Source organism: Alligator mississippiensis, chromosome 16 (assembly GCF_030867095.1).
Source record: "Alligator mississippiensis isolate rAllMis1 chromosome 16, rAllMis1, whole genome shotgun sequence".
NCBI classification, from domain to species: Eukaryota; Metazoa; Chordata; order Crocodylia; family Alligatoridae; genus Alligator; species Alligator mississippiensis.
In genome coordinates this window covers 31,655,824-31,674,707 of record NC_081839.1, presented here as the reverse complement: position 1 = coordinate 31,674,707, position 18,884 = coordinate 31,655,824, and the positions used below count along the sequence as shown (strand labels likewise).

Sequence of the window (18,884 nt, the reverse complement as noted above, 5' to 3'; positions counted from 1 at the left end):
GAGCCGATGACAATGTCCTACTCTGATGGTACAAATCACATCGCTTTGAAACTATGTGGCACATGCCTTTCAAGCAATAAATAGCAGCTGATGTAGAAAATCCAGCTGATTTATGCTAATGTTGTAGGGTAATGCAAAATGCCATAGAGTTTTACTCATGTGCCACTAGCAGCTTAACACAGACGTGTCTGTGGCAAAGGGGACAAGGTGTGGAATTAGTTTTGTTGCATTTCTGTACATCCAGCCCACAAAGGGGAGAGAAAGTTAGCGTGAACTGCATCCCTTTTACTAAGGCACAAGCTTCCTTTTCCCAGATAGTTTGTTTTCTTTGCCTAATGGAGCCTGTCACTTAGAGACATCTCTAATGTCAACTGAACTAAACGTTACAACCATCCCCTGAGCCATAAAGTGACAGGAATAAGGTTAACATTTATTTACTTAGATTTTGTGGAAAAAATAACTAGTCAAACGTTTAAACCAGCAGTTACAGACTGAACCCTGTTACAGCTTAAGAATGCTCCTGGAGCTCTCTGTCCTGGGACTATGTCACATGAACCACAGCTTTCCACTCCGCTTGCTTTTAATATCAGAAACATGTTATAATTGGAAGGGCAGCCTATAAGCAGCACTGGCACACGGGTTTACTGGTCTAACTATAGGCCTGGAGACTTGCTCTGCTTCTACTCCTTCTGCTGTGCCCCTTCCTGCTCTTTTCTTGGGACTTCGACACAAGCAAGGGGCGCTTTCCCTTGAGAAGGCTCATAGTCGATCATGTAACAGGACCGTGCAGTAGGTTTGAAAGGAGGGGGTTCCAGCTCAGGCTGGTGTCCAGGAAACCAGTGAGGCTCTCGTTTAAATCCTAAGGGAACACAGAGGAGGCAAGTGATGAATAAATGCAAAGTAATGAGCAGACAAGCAGATGAGACACCAAGACTGGTGTAATCAAGCCCGGGTAACCTCTACCCTTGGCTAACCCATATACAGGGAAGCTAAACACTGGGGTTGAGGGGGTCTTGTAACACATGTTCAGCTGGTTGGCATGGCCCAGGAATTTATCATCATATCTGGATCTTACTTTGGGAGGAGAACACGCTGGAAAGACTTTTCTAAGTAGAAAGTGTAGGATCTTCAAAACCACTTCAGCAAATAACTCATTTGGATGCTTTTCAACATCGCACTTCAGATCAGGGAAGACAAATATTCCACTGATGCCCCCAGCCCTGCAGACACCACTAGATCTGCAGGTGTGTTATGAGGATTCAATGTCTGACTCAGGTGTGGGTACTGCCAAAGAAAGGGTGCCAGATGCAACACCCCGTCAACTGTATCTGGCACTGCGGCTCTGTACGAGAACGGACAAAAAGAGAGGTCTGTACCCACGCAGGCAGGAGACAGGGATTCCAGACTGAATAAGCCCATGGTCTGATCTGGTCCTAAATAGCCTTTGTTCCCCGCCAGGGACTATGAATCTTTTGTTCCTGATCTTTCATGTGTTGGACAGGGTTTTGGCAAGGCGATTCCTGTTGATGTGAGTGCTAACTGTGCAAGTGAAACTGGGCATCACATGCTTGGCTGCTCGACACAGAGGATCCGGCTACCAAAACCACTAATCTCTTGCTTTGGACGCCTCAGTTCCTCCCATACACAGCACACACCCACACGGGTGCATACCTCTGTACCTGCCCTGGTCAAACCTACTGATTACACTTAGAAAGACACAAAGAGCAATGGGAAATGTAGGTTCCTTTGGCTTCCAACATTATGTTAATAAAAAATGCATTAGATGTTGCCATGATAGGGCCGATAGGGCCTAAGTATTCAGCAGTGTAAATGAACAGATCACTTCCCCTGGGGGAAAAAAACCCGATTCCCAATATTAGCATTTTTCGGACTTTGCTTTCCTCTAACCATCCGCTCTAAGAAGATCTGCCCATAAGGATGTTCCGCTTGTTCTTTCCATGGCATCACAAGTGCATGGAGAGATGAGTAAAACATCACTCGTATCAAAACATCACTGAGGCCATTAGATACATCCTGAAACAGGACTGATCTAGACATGGCAAGGACCATTCTCTGCAAAGTAAAACTTTACAAAGGTCTAAAACTGACTGAGAGGGAATCGAGAGCAATGAATGTGGACTTACGTTCAGAGCCCTGGGCATCATTTTGATAAGGAATTTTAGCCTCTGAAGAATATAAAAGGAACACCTGAAATGCAAACACCCTGCACCCTGTGTAACTTGAAGTACAAGCTCTAGATACTGAGATCTAGAGGCACAACTCAGCAAGGAAGGCAAAACAAACTCCCTTTTCAGTTCTGCCCACGGTTATCATCTTTTCATCATCCACCACACAGATTGAACTGACTACGTTCCAGCTCCATGCACCTACTTCTTGGGCTGTGATGCTTCCCCTTGTTGTAATCGGATGAATAAATGGTTTCAAAATAGTGAGCATACTGAAAGAAAAAGCATGTACTTAGTGAGACAGAACATAAGCAAACAAACATAGAACAGGTTGGGAAACGTTCTGTTTTTGGTAAAGACGTAGTTCAGTCATCTTTAAAAACTCAAGCTGAGCTACAGCCACTACAGAAATGACTCATCACCCGCAACTAAGTAATATTAGCATCACTGGGTGACAGCCAGATGGGTGACGCCAAAGCAAAGTGAAACACTGACTGGTGAAACTCTGAATTATAAATAGCTCATGATTTACAAATTGCCTTGAGGTGCTTTGTCCAAACCAAGGCCTTAGTTTGCAAAGAAATGTATGGCTTAATAGTTCTGCTGCTACCAATATATTTCCCAGCAGCAAGCAGGACACGAGGTTGGACAACTTGTGTGACTTGGAGTCACAGGCCAGGATTGGGACATCCAACACAAAGGAGGGAATACCCAAGATGGCATAAAAGCAAAGTGAACAGGCAAATGGCACTAAAGACTGCTCAAGGACTGAGCGCTGAGAGAGGCTGGTCCTCAATCTTGAAGGGGCAGGAGTCAGATACTGGAGAGCAACAGGCCAGGGTCTTGTCTGCCCGTAGGAAGGGCTGAGGGAACGCGGCTACCTGTGAAGGGAGTGGTTTGGGCTGCACAATTTTTCGGATATCGAACCGCTCCTCGTTCCAGTTCCCCATCAGGGTCTTGTTGGAATAAGCATCCTCGTTGGTGGTGCATCTCCAGCCGTACTGGATAAACTTGGACGTGCTGTTCCAGTCTGTCCACACTTCACCGTGGCCATTGGCATGCATCATGGTGCCACAGTGCGGGTTATAGAAACACGACAGAGACATGTTCTGGGGAACAGAAACCACAAAGCACATTGGGAACGACTCTGATCTCTGGCAAGACCAAACAGCGTGTTGAAAAGTTGTCCCCCGACTCCCCGTTACGTGGCCAAGCAGCACCCCGCTTCCCACAGTCTGAATTCTTGGGTGTGGTGCGTGTGCCAAGCCTCCTTCCCTAAAAACACGTCCTGCTTCACCAGCGATACCAGAGCATCTCCCTCACCACACACAGGGCAAGGGGAGCAGAGAAATGAAGTGACTTATCCAAAGCCAAAGAGCCAATAACCGAGCTGAAATTAGGGTTTGCTAATTGCAAGCTCCCCGGGTTTGCTAATTGCAAGCTCCCCGCCCTCTACTCAGACGGGGCCTTTTCCCAATAGAAAAAGAAATGCCTCAGGTGTCATTATTCAAGTGATTTTTAACAGATTTCCTTGCCCCGAAGAGTAGCTCAAAGAACCGCGAGCAGCGTAACGGAGAGCGCCAGGACTGCGAATCCAACTCAATTTACGTTACACCGTGAATCCCAGGACACACAAACGGAGCCGTAAGTGTGATCCTCTACCACCAGACGCTCTCTCGGGTGGAATTACGGCTCCCTTGGTGACATTGGCTTTCGCAGGGGCTCGCGTCTGAGGGTGTGGGAAGAGCAAGGTTTTAAGCATCTGAAGGGCGCGGGGGAGGCAAGCCAGAAACGCAATGAGAAGTTGCCACGAACGGGACCAGGATGTTGGGAAAAACACCAGCGGCGGCTCGAGCGGAGATCACGAGCCAGGGAAATACCTCCGAATCCGTCGTGATTGTTTGCCCCAGCGATAAAAGACTCTCGTCCATGGCAAAGCTACCAAGTCCTCGTCCTAGCCTGAGCTACGTCGGTCCCGGATAACGGGGCGATACGAGGGCCTCGACACGAGGTCACGCACCCGAGCGCGGCGCCCACGGGCCGTCCGCGACGGCGAGGAGCAGCCCACAGGCGCAGGGGGCCCGGGCAGTGAAAAATACCGACTGCTCATGTTTGTGAGGTAAGGGCTTTATCACCCGCCGGCGCTGATGTCACCAGCCCCAGCTCGCCCCTGAGGCTAGCCGCTGACATCACGCGCCGTTTCCCCGAAAACTTGGGGAGCCCAACGGGGCCGAGGCACGTCGCTGCTCAACAACGGCCGACAATGAAAAGGGTGCCGGGCCAGGCCGGGCCGGGGAAGCCACGCCGGCCACCGCGGCGCACGCGGGTCACCAGACGCAGCCACCACGGCCTCCAAAACCGTGCCCACGGTGTGCAGGAACCGACCGGCCCCGGCTCCCCCGGCCTGGCGGAGGGCAGTTGAGCACTGGGGGGGGAGCTGTTGGTGACGGCCCCCCATGTCTGCCCAGCGCACCCCATCATGGCAGGGGGCACCCCTGGGGTTGGCAGCCCCCCAGACTCGCACGTGACCCTGCAAGGTGGGCCACAGGCCCCGCCTCCTGCCCCGGCCGCACCTGTGCCGCCCCCTGGCGCGCGGAGGGGCGCTCGGAGCGGCGGCGCGCGTCGCCCCTAGCAACGGCGGGGCGTCATCGGCGCGCGCCAGGAAGCCGGCCGGATGTGACGCGTATAGGAGCGCCGGGGGGGGGGGAGCATGGGCGACGCGCGGCACGTGCTGCTGGTAGGGGAGGGGAATTTCTCCTTCGCCGCCGCCCTTAGCCAGGCCGGGGCCGGCCGCCTCACCGCCACGTGCCCCGAGTGCCGGCCTCACGCGGGGGCGGCGCGGAGCCTCCAGCGCCTGCGGGCCGGCGGTAACGTCCCCGTGGGGAGGGGGCAGGGAGGTTGAGTCTCGGCAGTAACCGGCGAGGGCAGAAGCGAACGAAGCACGAGGGCTGTTTGCTCCTGACGCCGGCTGAGGGCGGGTCGCGGCAGGAAGACGGTGCGGGGGTGCACCAGTGCTCTTGGGGGGGCACACGCACCCCCTGTGCACCGCCACGGGGGTCCCTCCTTTGGTTTCACTGCTCTGCTCGTTGCAGGCGCTGAAGTCTGCTTTGGCGTGGACTGCACCAAACTGAAGGAGTTCTTCTCACCGGCGGAGAGACGGTTCGACCGTATTTATTTCAACTTCCCCCACTGCGGGAAGAAGTCGGGGGTGAGAAAGAACAGGGAGCTCCTCGCCAAATTTTTCTGTAGGTGGGTGCGGTGGAGTCGGGCTGCGCTGTAGAAACTTCCCGCCGGTTCCTTAAGGAAGCGTTGAGCGCTGCAGGGCGTTTTAAAAAGCGCGTAGCTCATGAGATATGAACAAGTGTAGAGGTTTTTAGTGGCTTCAAAACCCCCCGTCTGCTCGTTGCTCCCCCTGTTCAACTGCTGTGTGCTTTAGGAGGGGCGCACCTCGGCCGAAGCTGATTTTTAAAGAGGCATATCGGCCAATACCAGCCCGGCCGTGTGGAGAGCGGGCTGTGTGTGTAAATGCACGCGCCCAGAAGAGATTTCTGATACGGATAATTTTCTTTATGTTGGTGCTGATGCGATGTGGGAGGGATGTATCAGTGCACCGCTCTGCTTTAGGGGAGTTCCCATGACCTGGTTCTCGTTCTAGCTGTGCAGAAGTGCTCGCGGAGAAGGGGGAGGTTCATGTGGCGCTTTGCAGAGGACAAGGCGGGACGCCTGCTGACCAGCCAATGAGAGAATGGCACAACAGCTGGCAGGTGGTAGCCATGGGAGCAGGAGCAGGATTTATCCTGAGTGATGTTCATCCCTTTGAGGCGGAGCGCATTGCTGGATATGAATGCACAGGCTACAGGTAACCTACAGATCCTGCCGAAACCTGTCACCCATGTGCTTACTGTGTCTCGGTCCCTTTCACAGTGTCTGGCATCCACAGTGGTGGTTTCCAATGTTGCATTTTTACCTGGGGTGGAGTGCTGATATTCTACAGCGTGTACATTACTGGGCTGACTTGCATTGGTTCAGCAGTCGTGTGATGTCACCTGTTTTTGTATGCTTAATATTAGCCAGAAGTACCATTACTTTTTCAGCTGTCATTTTTTTTTGTGTTGCCAGGAGTCAAGACAAGTCTTTTTGTGTAGAAGGTGCCTTGAACCACATCTTTACCCGGAGCTTGCCATTTCCACACCCCGGCCCTTTGATCTGTCAAACTAATCTGGACAACAAATGCATTTCTTTCCGGGTTCCTGAAATATTTGTAGATAAAATCAACAGGTGAGTGTTTGAGTCCAATCTCGGTTTAGCTGTCTGGTATCAGAATGGCCCATAAAAGCAAACAAGGAACAAATACCCTACTAACAATCTACAGTCTTGCGCAAATGATCAGTTGCTCTCTCTGAGACAGGTACTCACTAAATACTCCAAATGCTGTCCCCTCTTGGAGGGGAAAGGGGATGACAGATTTGATTATTTCATTTATTTTTAAGTGTTTCTTCCATGTTCGTGGTTCACCTAGGGTAAGAGAGGGTAACTCATTTGTGAAGACTGAGGTGCAGCTAGACTGTTCTGATGTACTGAAGTAGAAGATTGAACTACTAACACCTCGTATAGTGATTTGGGAGCAGCCCTGGAGCTGGTTTAGTGTGCTAATGCTACAGTCCTAAGGCAAGTTCTGATTAAAAACGGTAACCAGTCTCTGAACAGCTGTATATACTGGAGCTTGTCTAGTGCTAGCACTGTTTATTTGGCTTCCTTAAATAACTTGGTAATGCAAACACAATGCATGGAAATCAGAAGATGCATGCTAGTAAATGCCTCCCTTTGCCACCAGCCAAGATGCAGCTAAACCCTGGTTGCACTCTTAACACACCTCTTCTTTCTTGAAATTGAAAGGAAGCTGCATACCGAGGATCACTGTGGAGAAGGGGCTCATCACACTAGTCTTAAATGATAGTTGGAGGAAAATATTTTTAATTGTAGTGAGTTTTATAATCTGTTGTTTTGTTTCACAGGGGCTTCCTTGATATAAATTCAGGTCATCCTATCAGAACAATAAATGAGAAGCTCATGGCAGAGCTCAGCCAGACCTTCCCGCTGCAGAGGGTTGACTGTTCCCTACCTCTGTTGCACCGAGGCCGCCCTGCCTCTTTTTCTCATTCAGACATCTTTTGGGTTGCTCCTGACGCAGAACAAAATCCAAGCTCTGACCCAACAGGCAGTGGAGCAGCAAGAACTCTCTCATTTTTTGGCCTTCATTTCTCCAAGGATACAGACCAGAATGAGTGTGTAAAGGTTCCTCAGGAAGGAGACCAGATCTCACAGCATTATCATCTTAGACCTTCCCTTCTGGCTGCTGTTCAGCCAGTTGCACAGAGCCTGGGATTTGTTCCTGGCACTGTGTATGTTCTCAGTGGGCTGGTCTTTAGGAAGTGTCTGATCTCTCCACACACACTGCCAGTTTTTCATGAGACTCTCTTTATATGCACAGTTAATAAGGGCTCAGAGGGTCACTATATCCAAGTGCTTATGGATAGAATTAAAAACTCCCTGTGTTCTCTGCTCCAGTCTGATGCACACATTACATTGAATTTGGCAGAGATGGAAGTAGGAACCCATGAAACAACAGAGCTGAATGACTTTGTCACTTTCGAGTCTCAGCACAATAGAAGTCAATATTTTATCTATGTGAAAACTGCATCCTACCCCAGTGCCAAGGGCTCTCGTGTAGGAACCATAGCAGCAGCTCCCAGTGGGTTAGTAAACAGTGTTCTGGGCACTGTGTTTGCATCGGTGAATCTTGACCTCGTGGCCATGCAGGTCTGTGGCATTCCTGACTGGCGAATGCTCTGGACCTTCGATGAGCGTTTCCTGAATCAATTTGGTAAAGGGGAGCTAAGACCTTTCAAGAGTTTTTCACTCTATCCACCTTCCTATGTGCATGATGTCAGCTTCTGGGTTCCTGAGCGGGAGCAGTTTGATGAGACTGCGTTTCACACTGTTGCTAGGCGGGTGTCACAGGAAACTGTTGTGTCCATCCAGCTGCTCGATACCTTTCGGCATCCGCAGACCGGACAGACCAGCCTCTGCTACAGGCTGACTTTCCAGTCCTGCGACAAGGCTCTCGCTCACCAGCAGGTGGCAGAGATGCAGCTGCAGTTCAGGAAGGAGATACAGCAGTGCTTGCATGTAACGCTTAGATAATTATTAGACATTCGTTAACAGCAACCTTAATTCATGTTAGAAATATGGATTCCATGTTGCATGATCCCTTAATACTGTGTGTTGTTGTTTTGTGTTGCCAAATTATGCCTCTTGTAAAGGCAGTATAGATTTAATTTAAGATGTGTTATACACATCATTTTAATTCTGTTATCAGAGATAATACAGGCTAGCTGCCTTCCCCTGATCTGACTTGAAATGTCGGGTCATGGTCGGCTTTTATTGTACCAGATTCCTATAAGCAAGAATCACTCTGAAGTCCACCTTTCTTACGTATGCAGAGGTGGGTTAGAGTTAACAGGTTAGCTCGTTCATTGTTACTTGATTATATTCATCCCGGAATATTTATTGATGGATTTTATATCATTGATCATCCTATATCAGTCAACATATGAAAATGTAAAGATTACCAATTGCTCTTGTAAAGTGTTTAAATAAACTTTTTATATGACAAGCAATGGAGCCTTGGCTGGTCTCATTCTTTCCTTGGCGTGAGTAATACGCACTGGAGTACAAGAGTGCTCCCAGGTTTTTCTTCCGCCGTTTTTTCCTAAGGAAAAGCAATGGTTGCTTAGGCTGCATCGTGCCAGGCAAGTGAAGAGTTCTCAGCTCGGATCTCTTGAGCCTGTTGCTATCTCTAGCGGTGCAGCCACGGGCTGGAGGGGATTGGAAACCCAACTCCCTGCGTCACAGCTCTGCTCGCTGCTACGTCCAGCGCACAAATGAAAAAACTTAGGAGATAAGAGTTTGGGCAAATTGCTGTTTACAAGCATTACAGGAGCCCGGCCTGGAGCTAGGGCAGAATCTGTCCTGCCCGAGGTCCTCGATACGGCCCCTTCCCTGCCGCAGCTGGACACCTTCAATGCTGTGTGCCAGGTTCGGAGCTGCTCGCCTTCCTCTCGGGAGCCTCTTCCCGGCGGGGTTTCCAGGCTCAGGAGGAGGGGCCGCGCTCCCCACCCAGCTCGGTGGGCGCGGGTTGGGGTTGCGGCAAATTCTCACATTTTTCCTCCTCCTGTTTTTGTTTTACACCAAGTTGAATCTGGCCCCAAGCATCTTTAGCCCAGGGAAAGGGGCTTCCTGCTTGCCCCACTCTAAGCAAGCTCAGGGCCTGCCCACGAGGTGCTGCTCCCCCGCTCTCCCATTTCCCAGCTGGGAAGGTGGAGGCCGCCACCGCCCGGCGCTTGCCCAGCGCTTCCCCTCCTCCCTCCCTCACCGGCGCCACTGCGGCTGCGCGGACCGGAGCGGTGCCCTCACTCAACGTGGCGGCCGCCGGCTTCAGCCCTTCCGCATTCGGCTCGCGCCTGCCCGCACTCGGCATGGCGGCCAAGGGGCTCCGGCAGCGGGCGCGGGGCGGCGGCGGGGAGGCGGCCCGGCCGCGCGACGACCCGCCGGGGACCGAGGACAGCAAGGCGGAGTGCGTGCGGGGGGCCCAGCTCTCACTGGGCCGAGTATGGGCAGGGCATGGGGAGCACGTGGGCAGGGCATGGGCATGGGCATGGGCAGCACATGGGATGGGGAGCCCTGGCGCTGACCCCTGTCCCGCTCTCGCGCAGGCCGTCGGGGAGCAAGGCCGGGCAGGTGTGGGCGCCCGAAGGATCCACCGCCTTCAAGTGCCTGATCTCGGCCCGGTTCTGCGCCGCGCTCCTGAGCAACGTCTCGGACTGCGACGAGACCTTCAACTACTGGGAGCCGGTGAGCGCCGCGCCGCGCCCCCGTCCCCGTCCCCACGCCGAGCGCGGACGCTGCCCGGTCACTCTCCTCCTCTGTTTGTCCCTGCCCTGCAGATGCACTACCTCGTCTACGGGAAAGGGTTCCAGACCTGGGAGTACTCGCCCGCCTACGCCGTCCGCTCCTACGCCTACCTTTGGCTTCACGCCTTGCCAGCGTTGTTCCACGCCAGAGTCCTGCAGACCAATAAGGTAAATCAAAGCCGCCCCTGTGGGAAGCCGCCGGGCCTGGCCTTTCATCTGCTATCGACCCCGAGGGCGTCAGAATCGTTAACAAGCCTCTGCACGCGCGTGTGTGCCGGGGGGCGCAGGCGCTACGCTAGCCACGGGTCGCTCTAGCGCCTGCAGGCTAGGAGCTGGTTGACAAGGTGCCCCTTCGCATCAGCCAAGTTTGACGGTATGGCTGTGGATTTCCAAGGAGTCAAAGGGATTTAGCCAGCAAAGCTTCCCTCCGCATTCATGGGAGATGTGTGGCTAATTTGACTCGCTGCTTGGGGAATCCCAGCCCAGACCGCTTTTCCATCCCAGCTGCCTACGATTAATGTTGTTAGCGGTTTCATTTTTAAACAAAGTATGTCAGTGCCGGCATGCTACAGGTCTCACATGTCACGTCACGCACTGAAGACACGGGACGGTGTACGAGGAACATTGCAAACACGTTGTCTGCCAGACTCGACGTGTCCCCGCTTCCACGCCATACGCCAAGGATCACTAGATACCTCGGATGGGTGGATCTGTGGGAGTGTCCCCCATTATAGACAGCCGGTTTCAGGAAGAAGGGGTAGCTTAATTCTGGTTCGCTTGAGTCAGCTCATTATTTTGCCATAAAGACTTCCATCAAAGGGATGGATTCTGTACCTGTCAGATCAGGGGGAGCTTGCTATTGATCTCAGTAGGCACAAGGTTGAAAATTGAAAGTAAGGGCTTTGGTTCCTTGATTTAACCATCGTGGTTCTCACCAGGCTGGCATCGATCCATCTTGGTGGAGCCTTTCATTCCTGTGTGCACGGAGGTGCATTGGTCGCGTGTGCAAACCCCATTCTGACTCTGAGCATTTCTCCTAGGTTCTCATCTTCTATTTCCTGCGATGTCTCTTGGCCTTCGTGAGCTGCGTGTGTGAGCTCTATTTTTATAAGTGAGTAGAGGAAGCTGTTTGCTCTGTGAATAGCCAGGTGCAATGTAGACAACACAGTGCAGCTGTTGCCACTGACACGGAGGGTCTAGCTCACATGGAAGTGCCTTGCTGCAATGTACTTCTTAACACTACAGTTGGTCAGAATACATATCTAAAAAGGGTCGTAGAAAAACACTGATTACAACCTCACCGGTGTGGGCCCGATTCTACCTGGACTCCACCAAGCACATCTTGACTTCACTACTTGGCTCAGGCTACCTGCCCAGCTCTTCCAGAATTGCCAGTCCAAAACAGAGCCAAGCTTTGCTGGTGCTGGACAACGAGTGGCTGGTGCCGGTCACTTCAGCTAGGATACACTAGTGACTTCAACCCTCATCACCCCAAACTCCCCCCTAGCTTGATTGACTGATTCCTGCTCTGCTGCATTTTCCAGTGGAGTTTGCAGCTCCCTCAAGCAGAGGCCTGGCCGTGCCAGTAGTTGGTGTAATTGTTGCTGGCTGCCTCTCTGTTTGGAGCCATTGCTGTCCTGTTGCGCTTCTCCCCAGCAATGACCATAGTGCTGATTTGCCTCCTGGGAAGCAGGCTGCAGCCTTCAGCATAGCGCTGCTGGCAGTCATCTGCCACCAGTGAGAGCCTGGTTTACTCTGGATGGTAGTCTTGAAAACTGCTAGTCCAGGAAGCCTTTACAGTGATGGAGCCCGGTCAGAGGAAGGTTACTGGGCTGGATGGATTGCAGGTTTGACCCTTGCTAGGATTAGCCGCAGAGTGATTTATCCTGGTAAAAACTGGGGGCTTGCACTGGTACTGTCAGGTTGCAGGTGTGAAATCCCATCATAGGCAAGGCCAGCTGTACTTTCTTCCACCCTCTGGTTGTCTCTGGGAAATGAGCGGTGGAGCCAGTCAGGTCACACTATGAAGCCCCATTCAGTTTTCATTTGCACAGAGCATTTGTTGTTCTGTGCACTGGCCATTTCCATGCCTGATTCTCTCTACTTCCCTAGGGCCGTCTGCAAGAAATTTGGGCTGCACGTGAGCCGGCTGATGCTGGCCTTCCTAGTTCTCAGCACTGGGATGTTCTGCTCTGCAGCGGGTAGGTTTGCTCAGAGGTGAGTTGTGGGGATGGGAGACAGACTGCAGCCTTCATTCTCAGGGCACTGCCCTGGCCTTTCGAGGCCGTAACTCTCACACAGGATCTCAGATGCTCTGGGAATATCCTTCCTTAAATAGTCATGATGCTTCCACCTGGTTCTACTGCAAAAGAAGGCCACATGCTGGCATTGTAATGTAGCAATGTTTCCTGTTCCCCCGCTGATCTCTGCTGCTTGGCTGCCAACCTGTACCCAGCAGCCAGGACAGGTGTTGTGTGTGTGACAGGAGGTTTTGTGCAAAGACTGCAGGCATTTCACACTGTGGTTTCTTGCGCTGGCATGGATGTGGCCTCCGCAGGAGAGGCGGTGTCACTGTTGGAGTGTGGCTGAGATCCCCTGTTCTACGCTGCCTATGTTTGTTTATAGCGAGGGAAAGGCAAGACCCCTCGCTGTCTCGGAGACACTAAAAGTCTCATTCCTTCCATATTTATGTTGCCATAATCCCTCTCTGGGTTTCTCAAGGGTAGTGCCTAGGCTGTTTCAATCCCTGTTTACGCTGGGGGCAGGTTTACATCATCCTTTCCATTCTGGAGGGGAGCAGGTGTGGTAAGATCAATAGAGATATTCTGGATTGGCCCCTAGTAAGGCAAGCTGGGGGTGGCGGGGACAGAGACCAGGAGGAAGCATCTCCAGGCTGGATCTTGGCAAGGTGAGGATGAGAATCCCTTTCTGTTGAAGTGAGGACGTCAGAAGGAAATCTTTGCTTCATTAAGACCAAAAGCCGTGTTGTAGTTGATGGCAATGGGGCCAGGATTTCAGTGCTGGTATTTCTAGCAAGACTTTACCTGTTATAGGCGTAGGTTGGCCTTTATGCAGTGCTTCACTGCCATGAACGCTTGGCTGACCCCTTCCTTCCCTTGCTTTGCAGCCTTCCTTCCCAGCAGCTTCTGCATGTACACCACGGTGATCGCCATGACTGGTTGGTATATGGACAAGACCTCCATCGCCGTGCTGGGGGTGGCAGCGGGAGCCATCATGGGCTGGCCCTTCAGTGCCGCTCTTGGGTAAGGAGAAGGGAGAGCCTTGGCTGCATGGATATTCTGTGCTGTTTCAGTGCTGGGCTCCCAGCTGCCAGGCCTCCCCCATGTGCACAGAAGAGCCTGTGGCACCACTAACAAAGCCTTGCTCTCTTGTGGTTCAAAGCCATAGCCACTCCATGTAGTCTCCTCTTGGCATCTGTGCCATACAGAGCAGTCATTGTGCCTGTGGCTGCTGCAGACTTGCTTTGCAGACGCTAGGGGCTCACGGTTAACACCAAGGGGTCCTAGATTTGATCCCCTCTGCCAACAACCCACCCAGCTTGAGAGCTTTTATGGGGATGGTGTTATTGCCTCACGTTACTGTCAGAGAGGCTTATATTCTGTAGGTCTTTTTGAATCCTAAGTGACCTGAGAAACATTCCTACACTGGGGACTGGGGCACTGACAGGCAGGCCTCCTCACAGCAGCCTCTGTCCAGTGATAGGACCAGTCGCCGTGCAAGGCAGGCTTGCGTCTCCTGTTGATGAGACTCTGACACATGCTTTTTTTTTGCCAGGCTGCCCATTGCTTTTGACTTGCTGATAATGAAGCAGAGGTGGAAGAGCTTCCTGAACTGGTGCCTGGTGTCACTGATCCTATTTTTGGTGAGTTCCCACAGCGAGGGCTAGCATGAAGAGCAGGGATGGGGCTAGGGCTGTGGCTGAGCTGCAGTGAGAGGACTTGCCCAGTAAGGGGCTTGTTAATGCAACTCATGCAGATCTTCTCACCCCATGCAGCTAAACCATCTAGTGGGGCTTGGTCTTCTCATTCCCACAGTTGATCTGCGCATTCATCCTCTGCCACAAGGCTCTGAGTGGCAGGGCTGTCTTTCTCCCTTGACATTTTTCTACTAAATGTCCAGCTCTTTCAAAGAGACTAGAGCAGCTGCAACCCACCAGGGACCTGGTGTCTCCCACAGCTCAAACTAGCGCAGTCCACAGCTGGGCACTGCTGTGGCATGTGCAGCCCTAACTCTATATTCGTTGTCCTACAGCAGCTGTGGAGAGACTGGCAGGGGTGTGCACACCAGACCTCCTCTGTTCTTAATGTCACTGCCTCATCGCTGCACATAGGGCTAGTGATGATGTGGATTTTATGCTGATTCTAGCCCTTGAGGAAGGGCAGCACTGAGTATGGGCTGCCAGTGAGAGCCCAGCAGTTGTGAAGCATGGGGATAAAGTGGCTGTTTGTTTTCTGGCACAAGTAGAGGCATTTGGTGGCAACACTCTTCAGTGGGCAGCTTGCAGCGACTGGCCACTGCAGGTGACAGCCAACTGTGTGATGTGAATTCTGATTGCTTTGTTCCAGGTCCCCTTGGTGGTTGTGGACAGCTACTACTATGGGAAACTGGTTGTTGCGCCTCTTAACATTGTATTATACAATGTCTTTACGCCTCATGGACCCGACTTGTACGGTGAGTCAGTTGGGACAAAGAGCTGAGGGGATGTTACTGGCTTGCTTGATGCGGCTTGATGGGATAAACCCATGAGCTTGCAATCCCCAAGTGTTTTCCTGACCTGAATTTTCAAGCAGGGCCATTTCTTTTCCCCCCGTCTGCTGTGAGCTGATAAGCGAAGCAGTTCCAGGCTCACGCCACTGGATGTCTCTCTTGATTCAAGAATACACCCAGCAGGGTTATATTTCCTGTTTGTTTTGCTGAGTGCTTTAAGTTCAATTGCTTTTGATGAGTTCTTAGCTTTGAAGTTCAGTGCATCACAGAGACATCATGGGATGTCTCTGCAGCTCATCCTTCCCGGCAGAGATCTGCTCGCAGCAGACTTGTTTGGAACACAATGCAAATGCACCAGGCACAGACAGAATTCATTTCTACACGTTTCAGATTCTCCCTAGTACGCAGTTACAATTTCAGCTCATTTCCCCAGTGTTATTCAGAGAGGTTATTTGTAACAAAGCCCTGGGTGACTCATCATCTGTCTGAATAATGTTGGTTACACACTCAAACCAACTGCTACTTCAGTTGGAAATGCCAAAGAAAAAGCCAGTGCAGTTTGAGTGTGTTTGTCAGGTTTAATTCCGGTGTTGGCTGTTCCTGGCTTTTGTAGGCAGGGTGTGGGACTCTGGCGCAACATGCAAAGGAGAGCACAGCCCTGAGCCCTTTCAGTCCACATCGGGGCTTCCCAGATTCACTGGGTCCGTGCTCTTGGGGATCTGCTTCCTTCCTTGACGGTGCCTGTCTTGAGCATTGCTGGCAGCAGTTTAAGAGGTTACTCTCTGGGAGCCTGGGGAAAGATGAAAGGTTAATGAATTCCACATGCTGCAGAGTGTTTTGAGCAGGCTTGCTGGGGCTGGGGCTTTGCCTCTTGTGGGGGTCTCTTGATCTCTGTTTATCTCCCAACTACTTGTGAATTTGGTGGGGGTAGAGACTTGGGGGGGGGGATTCTGAGACATGCCAGACTAAGGTGTGGGGAGGAGCAATAGCACTTAGCCCCGTGTAGCTCTTGGTGGGGCACAGAAGACCTGCCACGCACTTTTGAGGTAGATGCTGCAGGAATTGTTATCCTCACTTCCCAGATGAGGAACTGCAGCACAGGGTAGACAGAGTGACTTGCTGGAGGTCACCAGGGAAGTGAGTGGTGGAGGCAGGGTTAGGATTTCATGCAGTGTAAGTTGAAAGACGGTGGAAACTCCAAACTGATCTGAGGGGAATGTGCTTTTTCACGCAGCCTGTAACTATACCGTGGAACAACTGGCCACAGGGCGCTACCGAGCTCAGCCAGACCCAGGAAGGGACACGGATGTGGGTATCAAGTGTCTGGAGTTGTCAGAATTAATGGCAAAAACACTCAGAAGGGATGTTAAACCTCAGACCTCAGGGTTTAAGCTGCTCTGTCTAGTGGAGATCAGGATGGCACCTAACTCAGTGTTTGATTTTACCCCACAGCTGCCTGCCGCTGGCTTCTTACCCCTTCCTGCAAAATGCTTGGTGCTGGCTGTGGCTGGAGACAGGATGCCAAGTTGGATTGATTTTAGGTCCAACCCAATCTAACAATTCCCGTGCTTCTAATCTGGGAACTGGTTCCCTGTCCTGTGCTCAGACCCTTGGACTCCATCCCACCAGAAGAGAAAGGCATGGGGTTGGGGCGGGGTGTCTTTGTTATTAGGGATAGCTTATATCACTGAAGGAGCTGAAGACTGTTAGCCTGTCTAGGGGAGCCCTTGGGGTGTCCCTTTGAGAGCTCCTTTTAACACAGATGCTGGTGCACTTCTGATTGCCCTGGGCTGGACTGCAGCAGTGATTAGTTGTGAGTGCCTTCTTGGCCTCTAGTTGTGCACCACGGGTCACGTGGGCAGCACCTTTCACTGGGGCAAGGAGCATTTGGTTGGGCAGCCTAGTGCCCCATCTCCTGTGTCTGTAGTGCAGGAGGGTGAGCTTTGTCCTTGCCAGGGACCTTGATCTCTGCAGGAAGCTTTTGAATGAGTAGCAGCGAGTCCTCCATTGTGGAAACTCCAGATGGATTTGGCAGGGGCTCCTCTGACTTTTCAGCACTAGTGCAGGAGCTGCTCCTGGTGACTTTGGGGGACCCATCCATTCTGAAGGGTTGTAGTCGCAATGACACTCGTCTGTGCTAATATAGGAGCCACACTGAACAGCTGCTTCATGCAGTGCAGCCCAGGTGGAGCGCTGTACGTTAGGGATTTTTATCAGGGTTATTCTTACCCCTGCTTATGGAGAGGAGGCAGCTGGCAGAGCGACCGCTTTGAAGCAAAGGGACTCCTTCAGCTTCCATGGGAATGAGACACAAGTCTCAACAGCATTTTGCCAGCCCAGGTTTCCCTTGCATACCTCCTGTTGCTATCAGAGCATGTCAGCAAGGCGGCTGGGAATGGGCTCAGCTCACCTGAGCGAGAGGGCAGTGACATCTCCATTGCCTTCCCTTTCACCTGGCTCATGTTCTTTTCTGGTCTTCAGGCCGTGTTCAGCTCTGTAGTGCCCCTGGTATCTCCTTTGCTTGCCAGTTGAGAGCAAGGACACCACTTCTACAATTATTTTTAGATCTAGCTTCTCCTGCAGTCTGTTGAATAACTGGCGGTTACCCGGTTCCTCTTTCCAAGGGTAAATCTCATGGGTGGAGATTTCAAACCCATATTTTTAAGGCCCTGAGGGGGTTCCCCCCGTCCCCTAAAAATGTAGGCAGCTGGGGATTCTCAGGGGAACTATTATCTGAGAGGTAAGGAGAGCGTTGAGAGCTGTTCCCATGCGACCTGGACTGCTGTGCAGTCCTGTTTGCTGTGACAGGAGCTCTGGCTGTGAGTGGTGATGTGGTGACCCTGCAGAAACTTTGTTTTGGGCTTGATCAGGTTCAAGTGATTTCACTGGAGTTGCACCTGAGTTTCGTCGGAGTTGTACAGCGCCTAGCACAGCGGGATCCTAGTCCATCCCTGGGTCTCCTAAGTGCTGCTTTATACAGTGTCTGAGTCCAGCTTCCTTAGATTAAAAGTCATAACAGGCCCTGAAGGAGCTCCGAGGTGGATTTTGGTCCTGGGATGCCAGTCACTGCTGGTTCTCCCTCCATGTGGCCTGATACATCGGTGCTTGAGCCTCCCTCTATCCCGTATTTGCAGCAGCTTTTTCCCAGGGCGTATCACTGTTCGTAGCCAGAATACTGAACTCAGTGCCCTGTTTTGTTTCTGTGCAATTTGTTCCTTTGTCCCTGCTAACAAGTGACACGGTAGAAGGGCATCTGCTTTGTGCTGCGGTGCAGGAGCCCCTCCCCACCCCAGTCCTCTCCTTTAAAGGACACCGTTGGGGGCAGGATTGCTCCGTGTGCATAGTGGGCTGTTTTCCCCCTCATTGCAGTCGTGTCTCTGATCACCTTGAGCCATTGCACACGATGAGCGTAGAAGCACTTTGCCCTGGGAAGCCCTGAGATGGAGCATCTCTGAAGGGGTGAGTCACCACAGCGACCAAGCAGGGAACCTGTGTTTGTGACACAAAGCCATGCGTCAGTGGGTCACTTTGCTTGCCTGTGTGACGCATGCTCCCCGTGAGAAGCCGCTTTCCTTGCTGAGCCGCGGCATTAAATACGTCCTTGGACAAGAAGGACAGGTCCCAGCCCTTGGTGCGGAAGGGGCAGTGCTGTCATGCCTCAGCAAGTGCTGGAGCACTGGTCTCAGGCCACTCACTGCCTGAGCCTGTCATGGGGTGGCTGGGTCTCAGAGAGCCTGGGATCAGCCGTGATCTGACTCTTTTCCTCCCAGGCCGTTTGACTGTACACTACATAATAGCCTTATAGAAAGGGGAAAGCAGGCTATACAAGGCAGATAGCCTCCTGTCCCCATCCCCTTCCCCCTCAACATACGGATTGGCCTTGGCATGGTTTCTTGAGGGCCAGTCACACGTGTCAGTGCAGCCTTTCCAGGCAAGGGCTCAGAGAGGCTAAAAACCACCTGAAGTGCCTAAACTGTAGAGGGATGTCAGGGGAGAA

General features: G+C 52.1%; 3 protein-coding genes across 6 annotated transcripts in view; 2 read left to right on the top strand and 1 right to left on the bottom strand.

The window, feature by feature from the left end:
• Positions 1–418: 418 nt before the first annotated feature.
• Positions 419–4,863, bottom strand: CFAP68 (cilia and flagella associated protein 68). Of its 2 annotated transcripts, none has more exons than XM_014600863.3 (4): positions 4,760–4,863; positions 3,068–3,295; positions 2,392–2,458; positions 419–859 (listed from the first exon to the last, which is right to left on the bottom strand). In XM_014600863.3, exons 2-4 carry the CDS (start codon positions 3,290–3,292, stop codon positions 681–683), a joined length of 471 nt encoding a protein of 156 aa, XP_014456349.1. In that variant the 5' UTR covers positions 3,293–3,295; positions 4,760–4,863; the 3' UTR covers positions 419–680. The 2 variants fall into 2 exon arrangements, with proteins under 2 accessions (XP_014456349.1, XP_059576032.1); XM_059720049.1 differs by lacking the exon at positions 4,760–4,863 and adding an exon at positions 4,067–4,673.
• An 18-nt stretch (positions 4,864–4,881) lies between these two features.
• On the top strand, positions 4,882–8,866 carry FDXACB1 (ferredoxin-fold anticodon binding domain containing 1). The gene is made up of 5 exons (XM_006271357.4): positions 4,882–5,053; positions 5,279–5,435; positions 5,842–6,045; positions 6,306–6,464; positions 7,202–8,866. Exons 1-5 carry the CDS (start codon positions 4,897–4,899, stop codon positions 8,388–8,390), a joined length of 1,866 nt encoding a protein of 621 aa, XP_006271419.2. The 5' UTR covers positions 4,882–4,896; the 3' UTR covers positions 8,391–8,866.
• An 837-nt stretch (positions 8,867–9,703) lies between these two features.
• ALG9 (ALG9 alpha-1,2-mannosyltransferase) overlaps positions 9,704–18,884 on the top strand; it is a 38,855-nt gene continuing 29,674 nt past the window's right edge. Inside the window, exons 1-8 of one of the 3 annotated variants that reach the window (XM_059719862.1) lie at positions 9,704–9,822; positions 9,962–10,100; positions 10,193–10,327; positions 11,200–11,270; positions 12,272–12,360; positions 13,287–13,422; positions 13,955–14,042; positions 14,746–14,851. In XM_059719862.1, the coding sequence (XP_059575845.1) occupies positions 9,725–9,822; positions 9,962–10,100; positions 10,193–10,327; positions 11,200–11,270; positions 12,272–12,360; positions 13,287–13,422; positions 13,955–14,042; positions 14,746–14,851 (862 nt within the window). In that variant the 5' untranslated portion in view covers positions 9,704–9,724. The remainder of the gene's footprint in view (positions 9,823–9,961; positions 10,101–10,192; positions 10,328–11,199; positions 11,271–12,271; positions 12,361–13,286; positions 13,423–13,954; positions 14,043–14,745; positions 14,852–18,884) is intronic. The other 2 variants (XM_019490155.2, XM_006271358.4) reach the window with 2 other exon arrangements.